General features: G+C 35.2%; 3 protein-coding genes across 4 annotated transcripts; all 3 read right to left on the reverse strand.

The window, feature by feature from the left end:
• Window positions 1–698: 698 nt before the first annotated feature.
• On the reverse strand, window positions 699–4,102 carry LOC120130878 (protein CHAPERONE-LIKE PROTEIN OF POR1, chloroplastic-like). The gene is made up of 5 exons (XM_039148028.1): window positions 3,953–4,102; window positions 3,768–3,868; window positions 2,692–3,163; window positions 2,383–2,472; window positions 699–836 (listed from the first exon to the last, which is right to left on the reverse strand). The coding sequence occupies exons 1-5, from the start codon at window positions 4,093–4,095 to the stop codon at window positions 770–772; spliced, it is 873 nt and encodes a 290-aa protein (XP_039003959.1). The 5' UTR covers window positions 4,096–4,102; the 3' UTR covers window positions 699–769.
• Window positions 4,103–5,723: 1,621 nt separating this feature from the next.
• Window positions 5,724–6,707, reverse strand: LOC120130635 (polygalacturonase inhibitor 3-like). The gene is made up of 2 exons (XM_039147837.1): window positions 6,216–6,707; window positions 5,724–6,107 (listed from the first exon to the last, which is right to left on the reverse strand). Exons 1-2 carry the CDS (start codon window positions 6,705–6,707, stop codon window positions 5,724–5,726), a joined length of 876 nt encoding a protein of 291 aa, XP_039003768.1.
• Window positions 6,708–7,775: 1,068 nt separating this feature from the next.
• LOC120130879 (agamous-like MADS-box protein TM6) lies at window positions 7,776–12,671 on the reverse strand. 2 transcript variants are annotated; one of them, XM_039148030.1, is made up of 7 exons: window positions 12,666–12,671; window positions 9,047–9,238; window positions 8,894–8,960; window positions 8,737–8,798; window positions 8,533–8,632; window positions 8,064–8,150; window positions 7,776–7,931 (listed from the first exon to the last, which is right to left on the reverse strand). In XM_039148030.1, exons 2-7 carry the CDS (start codon window positions 9,232–9,234, stop codon window positions 7,791–7,793), a joined length of 645 nt encoding a protein of 214 aa, XP_039003961.1. In that variant the 5' UTR covers window positions 9,235–9,238; window positions 12,666–12,671; the 3' UTR covers window positions 7,776–7,790. The 2 variants fall into 2 exon arrangements, with proteins under 2 accessions (XP_039003961.1, XP_039003960.1); XM_039148029.1 differs by lacking the exon at window positions 12,666–12,671 and adding an exon at window positions 9,292–9,367 and having other exon boundaries at window positions 9,047–9,247.
• Window positions 12,672–13,774: the final 1,103 nt, after the last annotated feature.

Below are 13,774 nucleotides of genomic sequence, written 5' to 3' on the forward strand. Positions count from 1 at the left end.
ATATTTGATATTAATATATTATTTTAGTATAATTTTAATAAAAATATTAACTATTAAATTATATTTATTGATCCTTTTAATAGTATATATTATATTTTTTTATTGTTATAATCATATTATTATAATATATAATATTTTATTTTAGTAATATATAATAAATTATTAATAAAACTAGTTCAATTTATTAATTTTATAAAAATAATATTATAGAATTATTGAATATTTAAAATATACTCCTTAAAGTATAATTTAACATTAATTTTTTAATATTTTAATAATAGTATTATTTTAATAAGTAATTAATATAATTATTAATAATAAATTCTTATTTTAATAAATAATTAATATAATTTGTCATAATTTCATTTTAATAAAATATAATAATCTTAATATTTTTATTTATAGAATTATAGATACAATATTTTAATAATAATATTGACATAAAATAATATTATTTATTGTATTTAATATTTATAATAAATAATTTAAAAATAATTACCGACCATTAGAAAATAAATTACACAACATCATCCGAAACCATAAAATATTTTTCAAGAAATATAATTTATTTTACGAAATTTATTTTTCAATATTTATTTTTCTCGAAACAAACATACCCTAAATGAAAGCAATGCTTTGATTTTGTATTTCGGTTTTAGAATCACCCGAAAGGCTAGATGCAGACACCAAAGTATTACCAAGAAAACCATTGGTTATCCACTACTTCAAAACTTGGGAGTCTATAAATAAGAAAGCTAGTGCTTTAGCACTACTTAAGATATGTGGACGAAACCCAGAGAAGCACATAGGTTATCAGTGACGTCGGCACTTCAAAAAGGCGTTTTTTCTGATAAATTCGATGACTGATATATTTACTGATCTAACATCAGTCAGATTATATTTTTTGATCTAACACCCGTAGCAGTAAAGCGCACCCCCTGAAACACGTTATATGATGAGTTGACGTCACGTGGGGTATAACGCGCCCCCTGTACCGTGCTATATACTGACATGGGCGCCACGTGGGTATAACGCGCTCATGTATCCCGCTATACGTGTGTGTGTGACACGTGGGATATAGCGCGCCCCTACACCGCGCTATACCACACAATTATATATAACGCGCTATATCATACAACCAGAAAATTCTTTACTTTTTATTTTCGTCTATCATTAGCCAATTGTATTTTAGATAATATTCTTTAACAATAATAGGATAAATCTCATAAATTGTACACAATTATTATTGGAATTGCAAATAATAAGACGATTTTACCTTTGTACTTTTTAACATTGTGTATTAGATTATGGTTTAGACTAGATTGCTAAGGCACATTTTAAGATTAATTAATTTTTCAATGGCAGGTCATAATATTAATTAAATTATTATTCAATTGATTTTTATTGTATAATTTTTTAAAATTTGGTAGCAGAATATAAACACGATTCCATATTATATACTAGTAAATATAAATATGTTAACATATAAATTGTTTTTAATTAAACAGGAAAATATTCTTTTTTTATAATTTGTGTCATTTTTTATAAATCAAATCAATTTTTTCTTTTTCGATTTTGTTTAATCCGCGGCGACATCGATTTTAATGTTAGTTATCGGCGGTTAATTTTTCTTTTTATTTTTAGTTTTTCAATAAAAATAATTTTATTTTTGAGACACATTTATCTTTGTCTTTGTGACATGTTTATATTTGTTTTTATGACATTTTTTTTTGTTTTTGGTAGTTTTCGATCGCTTGCCTGTTATTTTTGTTTATCTTTTTTTTTGTAAGGTGAATTTGAACTGACCACGACTGATCAAAATGACGCGTTATATATTCTTATGACCTGCCAATGAAAAATTAATTAATCTTAAAATGTGCCTTAGCAATCTAGTCTAAACCATAATCCAATACACAATGTTAGAAAGTACAAAAGTAAAATCACCTCATTATTTGCAATTCCAATAGTAATTGTGTACCATTTATGAGATTTATCCTATTATTATTAAAGAATATTATCTAAAATACAATTGGTTGATAACAAACGAAAAGAAAAAGTAAATAATTTTCTGATTGTATGATATAGCGCGTTATATATAATTGTGTGGTATAGCGCGGTGCAGGGGGCGCGTTATACCCCACGTATCACACACACGTATAACGCGGTGCAGGAGGCGTGCTATACCCACATGGTGCCCATATCAGCATATAGCGCGGTGCAGGGGCGCGCTATACCCCACGTGGCGTCAACTCAGCATATAGCGCGTTTCAGGGGTGCGCTTTACTGCTACGGGTGTTAGATCGAAAAATATAGTCTAACCGGTGTTAGATCGATAAATATACCGGTCATCGATGATTTATCGGGAAAAACGCCCTTCAAAAACTCCTCGGGCCCTTAAGGGTAGGAATAGGTGGAATTACGGATACCATCAAGAAGGTTCCCACCAACCAGGAGAATATAAAAGCTCCAGCCCTGCAGTGCAGAAACAAATTGATTACTAAAGCCTGTTAATGTAATTCAAATTAAGGAACATTTTTGGAAGAAGGATAGCTTTAAGACAGAATAATGTATGTTGCAAATATTCATCATAGGTGGACAGAAATGGTTAGGGACATTCATCTTCTTGACAAACTGCCGAGAAAATGCCTTAGAAAGAGAGATCAAGGATACCAGATCACATTTTAGGTTAACATCGGAAATGCCATCACATTCCCATAAAGTAGAGCTCGTATCTTGCTCTTCAACCGATCGTGTACGAAGTGGAAGGTAGCTATCAGTGATAAAGCTACTTGCAGAGTTGGGCCTTCTTCGGTGGGGAAGAGAACAGTGAGAACTCCAAGCACTAAAAATTCTAAGGATGTTTTTACAATTAATTTAGTTGCAGGAGTTCGGAATCTGCTTGTCACAACCTGTACAACCCTGGATTGTTCGACTTCCCTGACCTTTTTCTTGATGTCAATTTTTGGGTTCCTCCTTTCATAGAACTTCTGCATTACTATTTTGTCATGGGCTGCTTCAATTGCATCCACGCTGGGTTTATGTCCCCCATATCTACTAATAAAGAAGTTCCGTGCAGCTTGAATTTCATCTTCAGAAGCCTCCTTGCTTATTCCCAGCCGTTTGTATGGGTCGCTGACATTAATTCTAGGAAATATAGATGATCCTGCAAAGGCAGTTGATGAATAAATTCGACAAGGTTAATTCTTTTTAACAGCACATAAGGAAGTTTAATAAAATGGGGTTGGCGACAATAAACTAGTAGAAAAGCACAATTCAGTGAAACAATTCTCCGCAAGTAAACTGCAATTTATAGGCTCCTGGCAAATGCACATAACAGATGCATCCAAGGTCATTAAGAAACCAACAACGTCAGGGTTAAACTAGCTCCATGCTCAATGAATGAAAGCTAAGCTTATAGTATGTCAAAATTACAAAGAAATTATCAAACTTGGATCCAAAATCAGATATCGGTAACTAATTCAAGGATATATGCTTGCTAAGAACATTTGCCTTCGGTAAGCAATCCTAAGAAACAACTGATAACATCAATGCAACACACAGTTATTAGTTTAAACTTTACACCATGTTCAACATCTCTTCAAGGCAGAAATCCGTGAGGTCAGAAGGTTTTTCTAATTGCATATATTTCCCACGAAAAAAACTTAAAGTAGCATGCGTGCATATTATAAGCTAATCAAAAAAAATAATTCTCTCTCCCCACCCCAAAAAAAGAATAAGTCCACAGTCCTTGTAATGAATATTACCACCTGATTCACCAGCCATATCACCATAGGAAGCATCCATTGCACAATTGATCAAATGAGTTTTCTGTGTCTTCCACCTTCTGATAGAAACAGTCCACCTACTTCTGCATGGTAATAGGAAACCACAACTTCACATAACCAAACCAAACTCAGAGTTTAGTGTACTATTTCATTTACTGGTGCTCTACCTTTCAAGACGAAGATTGTCAAATATCTCCTTTGGTTTGCCAGCATTTGGAATAGCCGAAACTTGCCAGCATATCAGCCCTTGATTGCGGTCAGGTAGCCGAAGGCAACATCTTGGGGGAGGGAATAGTCCAGAGACGCTCATTTTTTAATACCTCTATCGGCTGCTCGCCATAAAAAGATCTCAATGAACTACATTAGATTTAAACTTGAACTGAATAAAGAATCAAACAAAAGTTAACATTTTCTATTGTATTTCCACTGTAAAACCAAAGAGTGTACCCCATTACATTGAATCTAATATGAATGAATTCGTCTTCAAAAATAATTATACGAATGAATTCTTTCTTCCTCCTTGACAACGTCTCAATAGAACATTTCGTTTCCTTTTCTTATAACACAATCCATAAGGTAGCTCAAAAAGCGTTATACAATCAAAACGCTAATCGAAAAACGTTACAAACGTTATTATTTGAGGTGCATCAATTTTAATGACAACAAAAAAGTTTCGTTAAGTAACACATATCACAATCTTGTCATTTTAAAATTTGTTTAAAAAATACTTTAAAATATTTTATTTTCGAAAAAAATCCTAATATTTCTAAAACGAAAAAAAAAATCTCTAACCCTTTACTCCAATCGTCGGTCATATCCGGCAACCTATCTGTCGGAAAACGACCACTCATGTATCGCTGACAACCCACTGACCGGTCATAACCCTTGCTATCATCTCAAACAAAATTCTCAAATCCCTAAAATCCCAAATACTCAATCCCGTAAATCCCTTTTATCGATCGTGGTAATCGACTATTTATTCGACTGTGTAAGTTGGTCTTTGACCATTTGGTCAACTGTTTAGTCAGCCGTTTGAGCAGCAGCAGGGAAGGGACGGAGAGGAGGGACACATGTTATTTTTTAAGTAATTTTTTATTTATAAAGAAAATAAAATTTTCAAAATTTTAGGATCTTGATCCGTGTCACTTAACGGAATTTTTGAACGATCGTTATAATCAAAGCAACTAAAGTGATAACATTTGTAACGTAGGTAATTGGATGATTCAAAAAATAATTTAGACATCAATTAAAAAAACAATATAATTTAGACATTCATTTTATATTTAATCCTTAAATAAAAGAAGCGTGTACAAAACAATTTTACGCTGAAGTCTCCGGGAAATTTTAGGTCCTCTAGAAATAACTTCCAGTTCTGGATTAAATTTCAATAAAACAATACGCTTAATAATTAATTAGAATATTAATTCATTATTTTTTAAACTAACAAGTCCAAACTTAAAAGCACATATAGTATGTCAACGAGTGTTGGCACAAGTGATTTAAATTCAAGAATTTGAGCTTGTAAGGTTAAATTTGAATCTTACTGTCACTCTTGGTAAGCAATTTGTAAAGTCCTATGTAAATCTCAATTGGGTCTTAGGTGTGTCCTGATCTTGGACTGGGGAGTCACCCGTGACCTAAACTTTTTTTTGTACCAAAAACAAAAAAAAAACATAGAATATTGGTTTTATTAGACGCAAAACATTATTATAACATAAAAAACATATAGTAGCTATTGCTAGTTTAGAAATTCATAAATTTTGGCAGAACTCACTCTTATTTCTCTCTCGGCACACACTTGCACAACAAAATGAGGCCTTATTTATAGGCTAACAAAGGCTTGCTGGATGCTTCTTGTTATTATTATGATACCAATCATGCATCTTCAATCAATCCCACTTTGCAGTCCATTGCGTTTATTATTTGCTTTATTTTTCTTCAATCATGTAGTGTTTTGTCGACACTCTTTTTACTATTCTCGATTGGGTTTGACTCCATCAGAGGATTAAACGACACATCCAATCTCTGTAAGTTCTGCAGCTTGACCACCTGAATTGGAACTCGACCACAGAGATTGTTCCTCGACAAATATAAAAATTGAAGGTTTCTCAATTGCCGAAGCTCGAGGGAATCTCGCCGGTTAAACTGTTGTTGGATAACCATATTTGAGTAAGAGTGACAAGCTGGCCTATTGTGGCCGGTAGTTTCCCGGTTAGCCTGTTGTTCTGAAGGATTAGCCTCGAAATCGATGAAGGGATGCTGCCTGTCATATGGTTTTGATTCAGATACAACTCCACTAATGCTGAAAGTCCTCCTATGGATCTAGGAATGCTGCTGAAATTGTTTGATAGAATTGGTTTCCTGAAAGACCGAGTTTGGTGAGTTTTGTTAATGATCTAACAACAGAGGAAGGAATGCCACCAAACATACGGTTGTTGTCGAGATAAAGCTTTTCCAGGCAAGATAAGCGTTTGAATGTCGCCGGTATCGACCCTGTAAGCTGGTTACAAGAATAGTAAGACGCCTTAACTTGCCGAATTCAGTCGGTATCGGTCCATTCAAGTTTTTGAGATTGCCAAGATCAAGAACTCGAAGAAATGACAGATTCCCAAGTGAGAGAACAGAGTTCCATTCAAGAACGTATGTATAGTCGTCGTCGTGCGAAAAAAGGCCGGGACGGGAGACGTTCACCACCCTCCCCCGGGAATCGCAAGCCACCCCTTTCCACGACGTGCAGCAATCGGTTGAAGGTGTCCATGATTGCAACAGCCTTGAAGGGTCAGCCGTGATGCCGCGCTTGAATCCCAGTAATGCTTCTTTGTCCACTGGATTGCAGGTCTCGCTTGCTGGTGACGAGAAAGATCGTGACAGTAACAGCAAAAGAAGTAGAGAAAACAGATTGATATGAACAGAAATCTCCATTGATGGCTTTGTAGTCATAAACCTGAAGGTCCAAACTTATATATATATATATCTTCATTCTCGGGTAAGTTTGCAGATATGGAACACAGTGATTGGGTGCCATGTGATTAATCCGGATTTCATGAAGGAATATTAGCTCTCCACACCTTACATGGGAACTTCCAGCCAACTGTGATACAAATTAAGCCTTTTAAAATTATTTTTGAATTAAATTCCTGTACATTGGCCATCCTGGAAGAGGCAGCTAGTTTAATCACTTATAAACGGAAGCTGTCAAGCATGACTATTGACAGAATTAATAGAGAAGGTCAACTCTCTATTATGCTAAAATTGTTTTGGTCTAGGGCTTTAAACTAAGGATGTAAACGGACTAGTCTAATTCGAGGATAGTTGAACTCAAATCGATTCAAAATGTTTTTTTTATCTTAGCTCGATTCAAAACCTCGTGAATTTAAAATTGACAAATTCAACTCAAATTTAAAATAAAAAATCAAAGTTGAACTCGAACTCGAAGAAACTTAAGCTCAAAACATTTTCAGACTAAACTCAATTGAAACTCAAATCAGAGCTCGAATATGAAGTTTAAGTATATAAAAGTCTTATACGGAGAATATCTTTATTAAAAAACAACATATAAGTATTAATTTTATCAATAGTTTAATTAAAAAAGTAAAAATAAAAAATAATATACGAGCTTTTTGAGTTAAGTATTCAAATCAACTCGTTAAGAATTCAAGTCGACATCGAGTATTCGATTCGAGTATTGATCGAACTTTGATTGAATCGAACTCAAATAACTGACGATATCTGACTCGTCTCATTTACGACCTTACTTTAAACCCATATTAAGATCATTCTAACAAATTCATTATACTTTTTTGTTAAAACCAAATGATTTATATAATTAACTTAATAATTGATGTTCAATACACACAAGCACTTAGTTATCTTAGGAGAAACAGGCTGCTAAGTTCAGCTCATTAATGTTGGAGGACTCTGCAATTATTATTAGCAAATATAATAAAGAGAAAAATTGTCTGAAACCAGAGCAGTGTGTCCTCCACAGCCACCAATAGGCAATAATCAATCAACCAAGCGAAGATCAAGATAAGGATGGTGGTTTTGGTACAGCCGAAGAGCATATAGGCTTGAGGTTCCATGTGCTGGTTCATTATAATACCCTTCACCTTCAACTATTCCATCATGATGTTCCAGCTTTGTCTCCTTAATTACCGGTGAAAACATTGAGAAATAAAACAAGAACAGACACTGTTAAGATCTTACAATTCTTTGAACTATTGTGTATAGCCAATGGAAGTCTTGAAAGCAGTATCAAGTTCAATCCCATTTTCTTACCAAATTGAGGACAAGATTTGCATGCCTTTGCTCCAAGTTCCTCACCTTCTTCTTGTGTGTGTCGGTTTGCGTTTTAATGACATGGTACTGTGGAAATCAACTGATATTCTTAGTTTCATCATTTTAGATTCATAGAAACACACAAACAATCTTTTTATGTTTATTACATTATAAAATGATTTTTAAGAGATAACATTTAACAAGTTACTCACCTTCTTTTCCTGGTTTTTGTAATATTATCGACATCTTATCTACGGACCAATTAATCTATACCAAAAAGTTCTTTTTAATATTGTTTTCCTCCTTCACAACTCTATCAATTTTCAATACATATTTTGCATAAATTTATAATGAATAACCCTCCCAATATATTTTGATAACTGATAACACCATCAAAATTTCAACTTCTAACGAAAAACCAAGATAGCACCTTCTTTTTTGTAAAACAAAAAGACCAATGATTTCAAACCTTTCTTTCACGTATAGCCACCAAAGAAGAATTCATCTTAGCCTCAAGATCTTGCAGTTCCTTAATGTTAAGATCATCCAGATCTCCACCCATCCTCTGCCTGTTAAAACCATTTACCAATCAAATTTTTCACTTCATAAAACCTTTATTGTCAAAATAACCCTAGCCTTGGTATATATGTCAATAACTACTATTGCCTTTCACCTGAAATCTCTTCTTAGTTTCTTGTTGATCTCCTTCAGCCTTCTGTAGTTTTCTTGCATTTTCTGGCAATGCAAACAAAGCATACGACTAAAATCTAAAAGGAAAATTTCAAAAAGCTGATAGATATTCAAGAAACAGACTAATAATAATTAATAACCTCATAGCGGGAGCTCCAGAGATCAATGCCTGTAGTCTTCTGATAAAGATCGAAAAAATCCTTCGTCCTAATTCACATCAAGATCAACAACAACAAAACTTACAAGTTTTCCATATAGAGGAAAAAGAGAAAGAATGGGGTTTTGGTACGTACGAGATATTAGGGCTGAGGAATTCGTGTAGTTTTGAAGAGCTGGAAAACATGATGAGTGAAACCTTAGCATCACAGAGAACAGTGAGCTCTTGTGCTTTCTTGAAAATACCATTCCTTCGCTTGGAATAGGTCACTTGCCTGTTAGTAGCGTTTTCAATCTTCTTGATCTCGATCTTCCCTCGACCCATTTTTCTTTTCCAAGTACACGTAGAACTCAGAAGCTACCTAGGCTGAGAGCTATCTTACAAGTTCAACAGAGATGAAGAGGGGAAGAAGAATATGATAAAGATAAACAAAAGGCTAAGGATGATGAAGAGGAAGGGGGAAAAGGGTGCAATCTATATCGGGAAAGGGGCATGAAAAGTGTTATGTTTTGTAACTACAAATGTTGGTTTTCATTAAGTGAGTTCTGATCAAAACAACAGGGACAGGCATCTTGAATCTAGGGGACTGATAAAGTGTGAGATTGAGTGTTTTTATATATATTTTTTAAATTTGATTACGACAGGACATGAATGTAGTTGACAGTGCTACTTTTCCTTAAACATCTTTGTTGAGAGAATTAGTTTAAGTGTTGGGATTCAGTTTAGTGGTAAGCTATCTTATACTTAATTTCATCATATTGCAACTTCTTTATCTCTTTCTTGTTTACTTGAATTGTTTTATAACTTTTGTTTTAGGTTTCTCTCCTTCTCCTCAAATGGCATTGGGATCCCACTGCCTTTTGGACCACCAAAGTGGAGTAATATCAAATTTCTTTTAATCTCATATTTTATTCACCGATTAACATTTTGGCCCATGCATATATATTTAGTAACAAAATGGTACAATATTATACGACTAAGGAGAAGAGAATTATAAGTTGGTACAAAATGGTACAATATTATACAATGGCATGGCAGCCAAATGACTCGTGGTTTTTTTCAACCCCTGCGTCGACCAAACTACTGGAAAAGACTAAAGAAGAGCACAAGTGCAGGTACATGGTAGGGTACATATAGAATATTAACGTAGCTTCTAGTTGCAGCAGGCAATGATATTAATGATTTTGAGAGTTCGATGATATTAATGTTTGTGTTAGGGTATTAGCCACCTAGCTAGCATCAGGTTCTGCCATGACAGCATGGTTCTTCACACATCTCGTCATACATGATCCACCTTCAAATAGCGTTATTTTGTCTTGGCTAATGGCTATGTCCAAGTTTTAGGTCGAAAGGCATCAGTGTGCCATAGAATTTACAACGCAGCCCTTATTGTCATTGGGCTCTACTTACAATGGCATGCCCTAATTGAATTTTTCAATGTCTGTAACTGTTGCGGAAGACGGCTATCGGATAGAGTAAAATTGCAACTGATAATTTGAGAAAATAAAAATGAAGATAAAAGAGACACAAAATTTACGTGAAAAACCTCTAAAAAATTAGGGTAAAAACCACGGGCAACGGTAGAAGAATTTCACTATGAGGAAATAAGAATTACAACTTCTCTCGATCTACCAAGGAGAAAACAATGATAATTCTCTCTTGATAAAAAGGAGAAAACAACTCTCAAGAAACTCTCTAAATTCTCTATAGTATTGGAAGAAAGCTAGAATGCTTTGGGATGATTTTGAAGCTAAATGAGCTAGGGTATTTATAGTTAAATTTTAAGGACTAATCTTGTAAATACCCTAAAGTCTAATGACTAAAATTAATTTTTCCATTCAAAATATTCAACGCCTAATTCATGCCTACCATTCCCTTTTTCAAAGTTTTAGGTGGAATTGATTTTTTTTCAATTCCAACTTTCGGTGGGAATTTATCAATTTTCAACAATCTCCCACTTGAAGATTTGATTGGAACAATCATATCTTCACACCATTCTTTCTACCTTGTACCATCATGTTGCTTACATTTCTGACAGACCACAAGAGGATCGACACCAAGTAAATTTATCAGTGTTGATCGCCTTTGTCATGAAATATGCTATGTTGTCTTTGGTATGGATTTTCTGCATATCTACCGTCCCTTCTTCCATCTTTTCACGAATGAAATGGTACTGAACTCGTATGTGCTTTGTCCTTGAATGAAATGCTGGATTCATTGCTAAATGCAAGGCGCTTTGACTGTCACAAAACAGAGAGACATACTCTTGATTGTGCCCAAGCTCCTCCAATAGCATCTTCAACCAAATTGCTTCTTTACTGGCTTGTGTAGCTGCTACATATTCTGCCTCTGTTGTGGATGTAGCCACAACTGACTGCAATTTTGAAACCCAGCTTACAACTCCACCAGCAACTTTGAACACATACCATGTAGTAGATTTGTTTTTATCCAAATCCCCTGCATAGTAAGAATCTACATACACATTGATTAGTAAATTTGATCCTCCATAACATAATGCAATATTTGAGGTCCCTTTGATGTATCTCAAGACCCTTTTTATTGTATTCCAATGCTCTTTTCCTGGATTCGCCATGTAGCGACTAACCACTCCCACTGCTTGTGCAATGTCTGGTCTTGTGCATATCATAACGAACATCAAACTTCCCACTGTTGATGCATACGGTACTCGAGATATCTCCATCCTCTCTTCTTCACTGCTAGGACTCATACTGGAGGATAATTTGAAGTTAATAGGAAGAGGGGTAGAAATTGGCTTACAATCTTGCATGCTGAATCTTGACAAGATCTTCTTCAAGTAATTCTTTTGTGAAAGCCAAATCTTCTTATTACTTCTGTCTCGGTGAATTTGTATCCCTAGAATCTTGTTTGTTGATCCCAAGTCCTTCATTTCAAATTCCCTAGCCAGTTGTGCCTTCAATTCTTCAATATGATCTTTGTTGGGTCCTGCAACCAACATGTCATCCACATACAACAACAATATAACAAAATTTTTATCACCAGACCTCTTGAAATAAGCACAAGGGTCTGCATTAAGTCTGTTGTATCCAAGGCACATAATGAATGAATCAAATCTCTTATACCAACACCTCGGCGCCTGCTTTAGACCGTACAGAGATTTGTTCAACCTGCAAACCAAGTTCTTCTTTTCTTTTTCTTCAAAACCTTCAGGCTGGAGCATGTAAATCTCTTCTTCAAGATTTCCATGAAGAAAAGCTGTTTTAACATCTAGCTACTCTAGATGTAAGTCCAATGTAGCACACATTGCCAAAACTACTCGAACTGTTGTTAGTCGAACCACAGGAGAAAATATTTCATTGAAATCAATACCTTCTTTTTGAGTATATCCTTTGACCACCAGTCTTGCACGATACCTCTCAACTTGATCGTCACCATTTCGCTTGATTTTGAAGACCCATTTGTTACCAATCGGCTTCCTTCCTTGTGGTAGTGGCACAAGGTCCCATGTATTATTTTTATGAAGGGCTTCGATTTCTTTTTGCATCGCCATCATCCACAGTGAAGCATCTGAGCTTTTTATTGCCTCCTGGTATGTTGATGGCTCACCGTCCTCTGTTAAAAGGTAGTATGCAATATTACCTTCTATAACATAATCTGAGTGCCAATTGGGACATCTTCTCACACGATCTGATTGACGAGTTGTTGGTGCTTCAGAACTCTCTGGTTCTTGTTCATCATGTGGTGGTTCTGCTTCAGAAGAATCTCCTTGTTCAAACTCCTTTTCCACATTTATCTATGTAGTCTCTGACTTTTCAATGCTATCATCGTCTTCTTTTCTTTTTAGTTTATCCAATACAAAGATAACATCCCTGCTGATTATCACTTTGCGGGCAGTGGGATCCCACAAGCGATACCCCTTGACTCCATCAGCATACCCCAAGAATTTGCATTTCCTGGATTTTGGATCCAGCTTTGAGATTTCTTGGGAGTTGTACATCACGTACACAATACTTCCAAATATATGGAGGTTTGAATAATCAGCTGGTTTACCAGTCCACATCTCCATTGGTGTCTTCAGCTCTATTGCAGTTGATGGAGCTCGATTCACCAAATAACAGGCGGTATTGACTACTTCTGCCCAGAATGATTTTTCTAGGCTTGTATCCCTCAACATTGCTCTTGTTCTTTCTAACAAGGTTCTGTTCATCCGCTCTGCCACTCCATTTTATTGAGGAGTGTTTGCCACTGTGAATTGTCTTTCGATGCCTTCTTTCCTGTAAAAGTTATCAAATTCTTCACTTGTGTATTCACCTCCATTATCTGTTCTAAAACACTTGATCTTATTTCCAGAATCAAGTTCCACTCGCGCTTTGAAGTTTTTGAAAGTGGAAAACACATCTGACTTCTTCTTAATAGGGTACACCCAACATCTCATGGAGTAGTCATCAATAAATGAGACAAAGTATTTTGCTCCGCCTAGGGATGTAACTGGTGCTTGCCATACGTCAAAGTGAACCAATTCTAGAACACTTTTGCCTCTAGAATTTGATGTGTTGAATTTCAACCGGTGCTGCTTACTTGTTATGCAATTCACACAAAGGAAGTAATACCTTTGTTAAGCCTGGAAGTAGCTTTTGCTCCACAAGGACTTTCATTCCTTGTTCTGACATGTGTCCAAGTTTCTGATGCCATAGCATTATCGAATCTGAACTACATGAGGCAACAGAGGCTTCTGCTTCTACCAAAGTCTCTCCCTTCAGCATGTACAAGTTTGCAACTATCTTTTCACCTTTCAGCACCACAAGCGCTCCACGGAACACCTTCATGATTCTTTTTCGTGTTTCAATCTTGCTTGCATTATTATCCAACAATCCGTAGGATAATA

This window comes from Hibiscus syriacus, unplaced genomic scaffold, assembly GCF_006381635.1.
Source record: "Hibiscus syriacus cultivar Baekdansim isolate YM2019G1 unplaced genomic scaffold, ASM638163v2 tig00110548_pilon, whole genome shotgun sequence".
Taxonomy (NCBI): Eukaryota; Viridiplantae; Streptophyta; class Magnoliopsida; order Malvales; family Malvaceae; genus Hibiscus; species Hibiscus syriacus.

What these genes read in the sequence shown, in the direction of transcription:
- LOC120130878 (XM_039148028.1), bottom strand. Translation starts at nt 4,095, where the DNA reads ATGAGCGTCTCTGGACTATTCCCTCCCCCAAGATGTTGCCTTCGGCTA. An exon ending in GACAATCTTCGTCTTGAAAG is followed by an intron (nt 3,869 to 3,952) that starts GTAGAGCACCAG and finishes ATTACCATGCAG; the next exon opens with AAGTAGGTGGACTGTTTCTA. An exon ending in TGATATGGCTGGTGAATCAG is followed by an intron (nt 3,164 to 3,767) that starts GTGGTAATATTC and finishes CTGCCTTTGCAG; the next exon opens with GATCATCTATATTTCCTAGA.
- LOC120130635 (XM_039147837.1), bottom strand. Translation starts at nt 6,707, where the DNA reads ATGGAGATTTCTGTTCATATCAATCTGTTTTCTCTACTTCTTTTGCTG. An exon ending in GCTTTATCTCGACAACAACC is followed by an intron (nt 6,108 to 6,215) that starts GTATGTTTGGTG and finishes CAGCATTCCTAG; the next exon opens with ATCCATAGGAGGACTTTCAG.
- LOC120130879 (XM_039148030.1), bottom strand. Translation starts at nt 9,234, where the DNA reads ATGGGTCGAGGGAAGATCGAGATCAAGAAGATTGAAAACGCTACTAAC. An exon ending in AAACTAAGAAGAGATTTCAG is followed by an intron (nt 8,633 to 8,736) that starts GTGAAAGGCAAT and finishes TGGTTTTAACAG; the next exon opens with GCAGAGGATGGGTGGAGATC. An exon ending in TGGCTATACGTGAAAGAAAG is followed by an intron (nt 8,151 to 8,532) that starts GTTTGAAATCAT and finishes TGATTTCCACAG; the next exon opens with TACCATGTCATTAAAACGCA.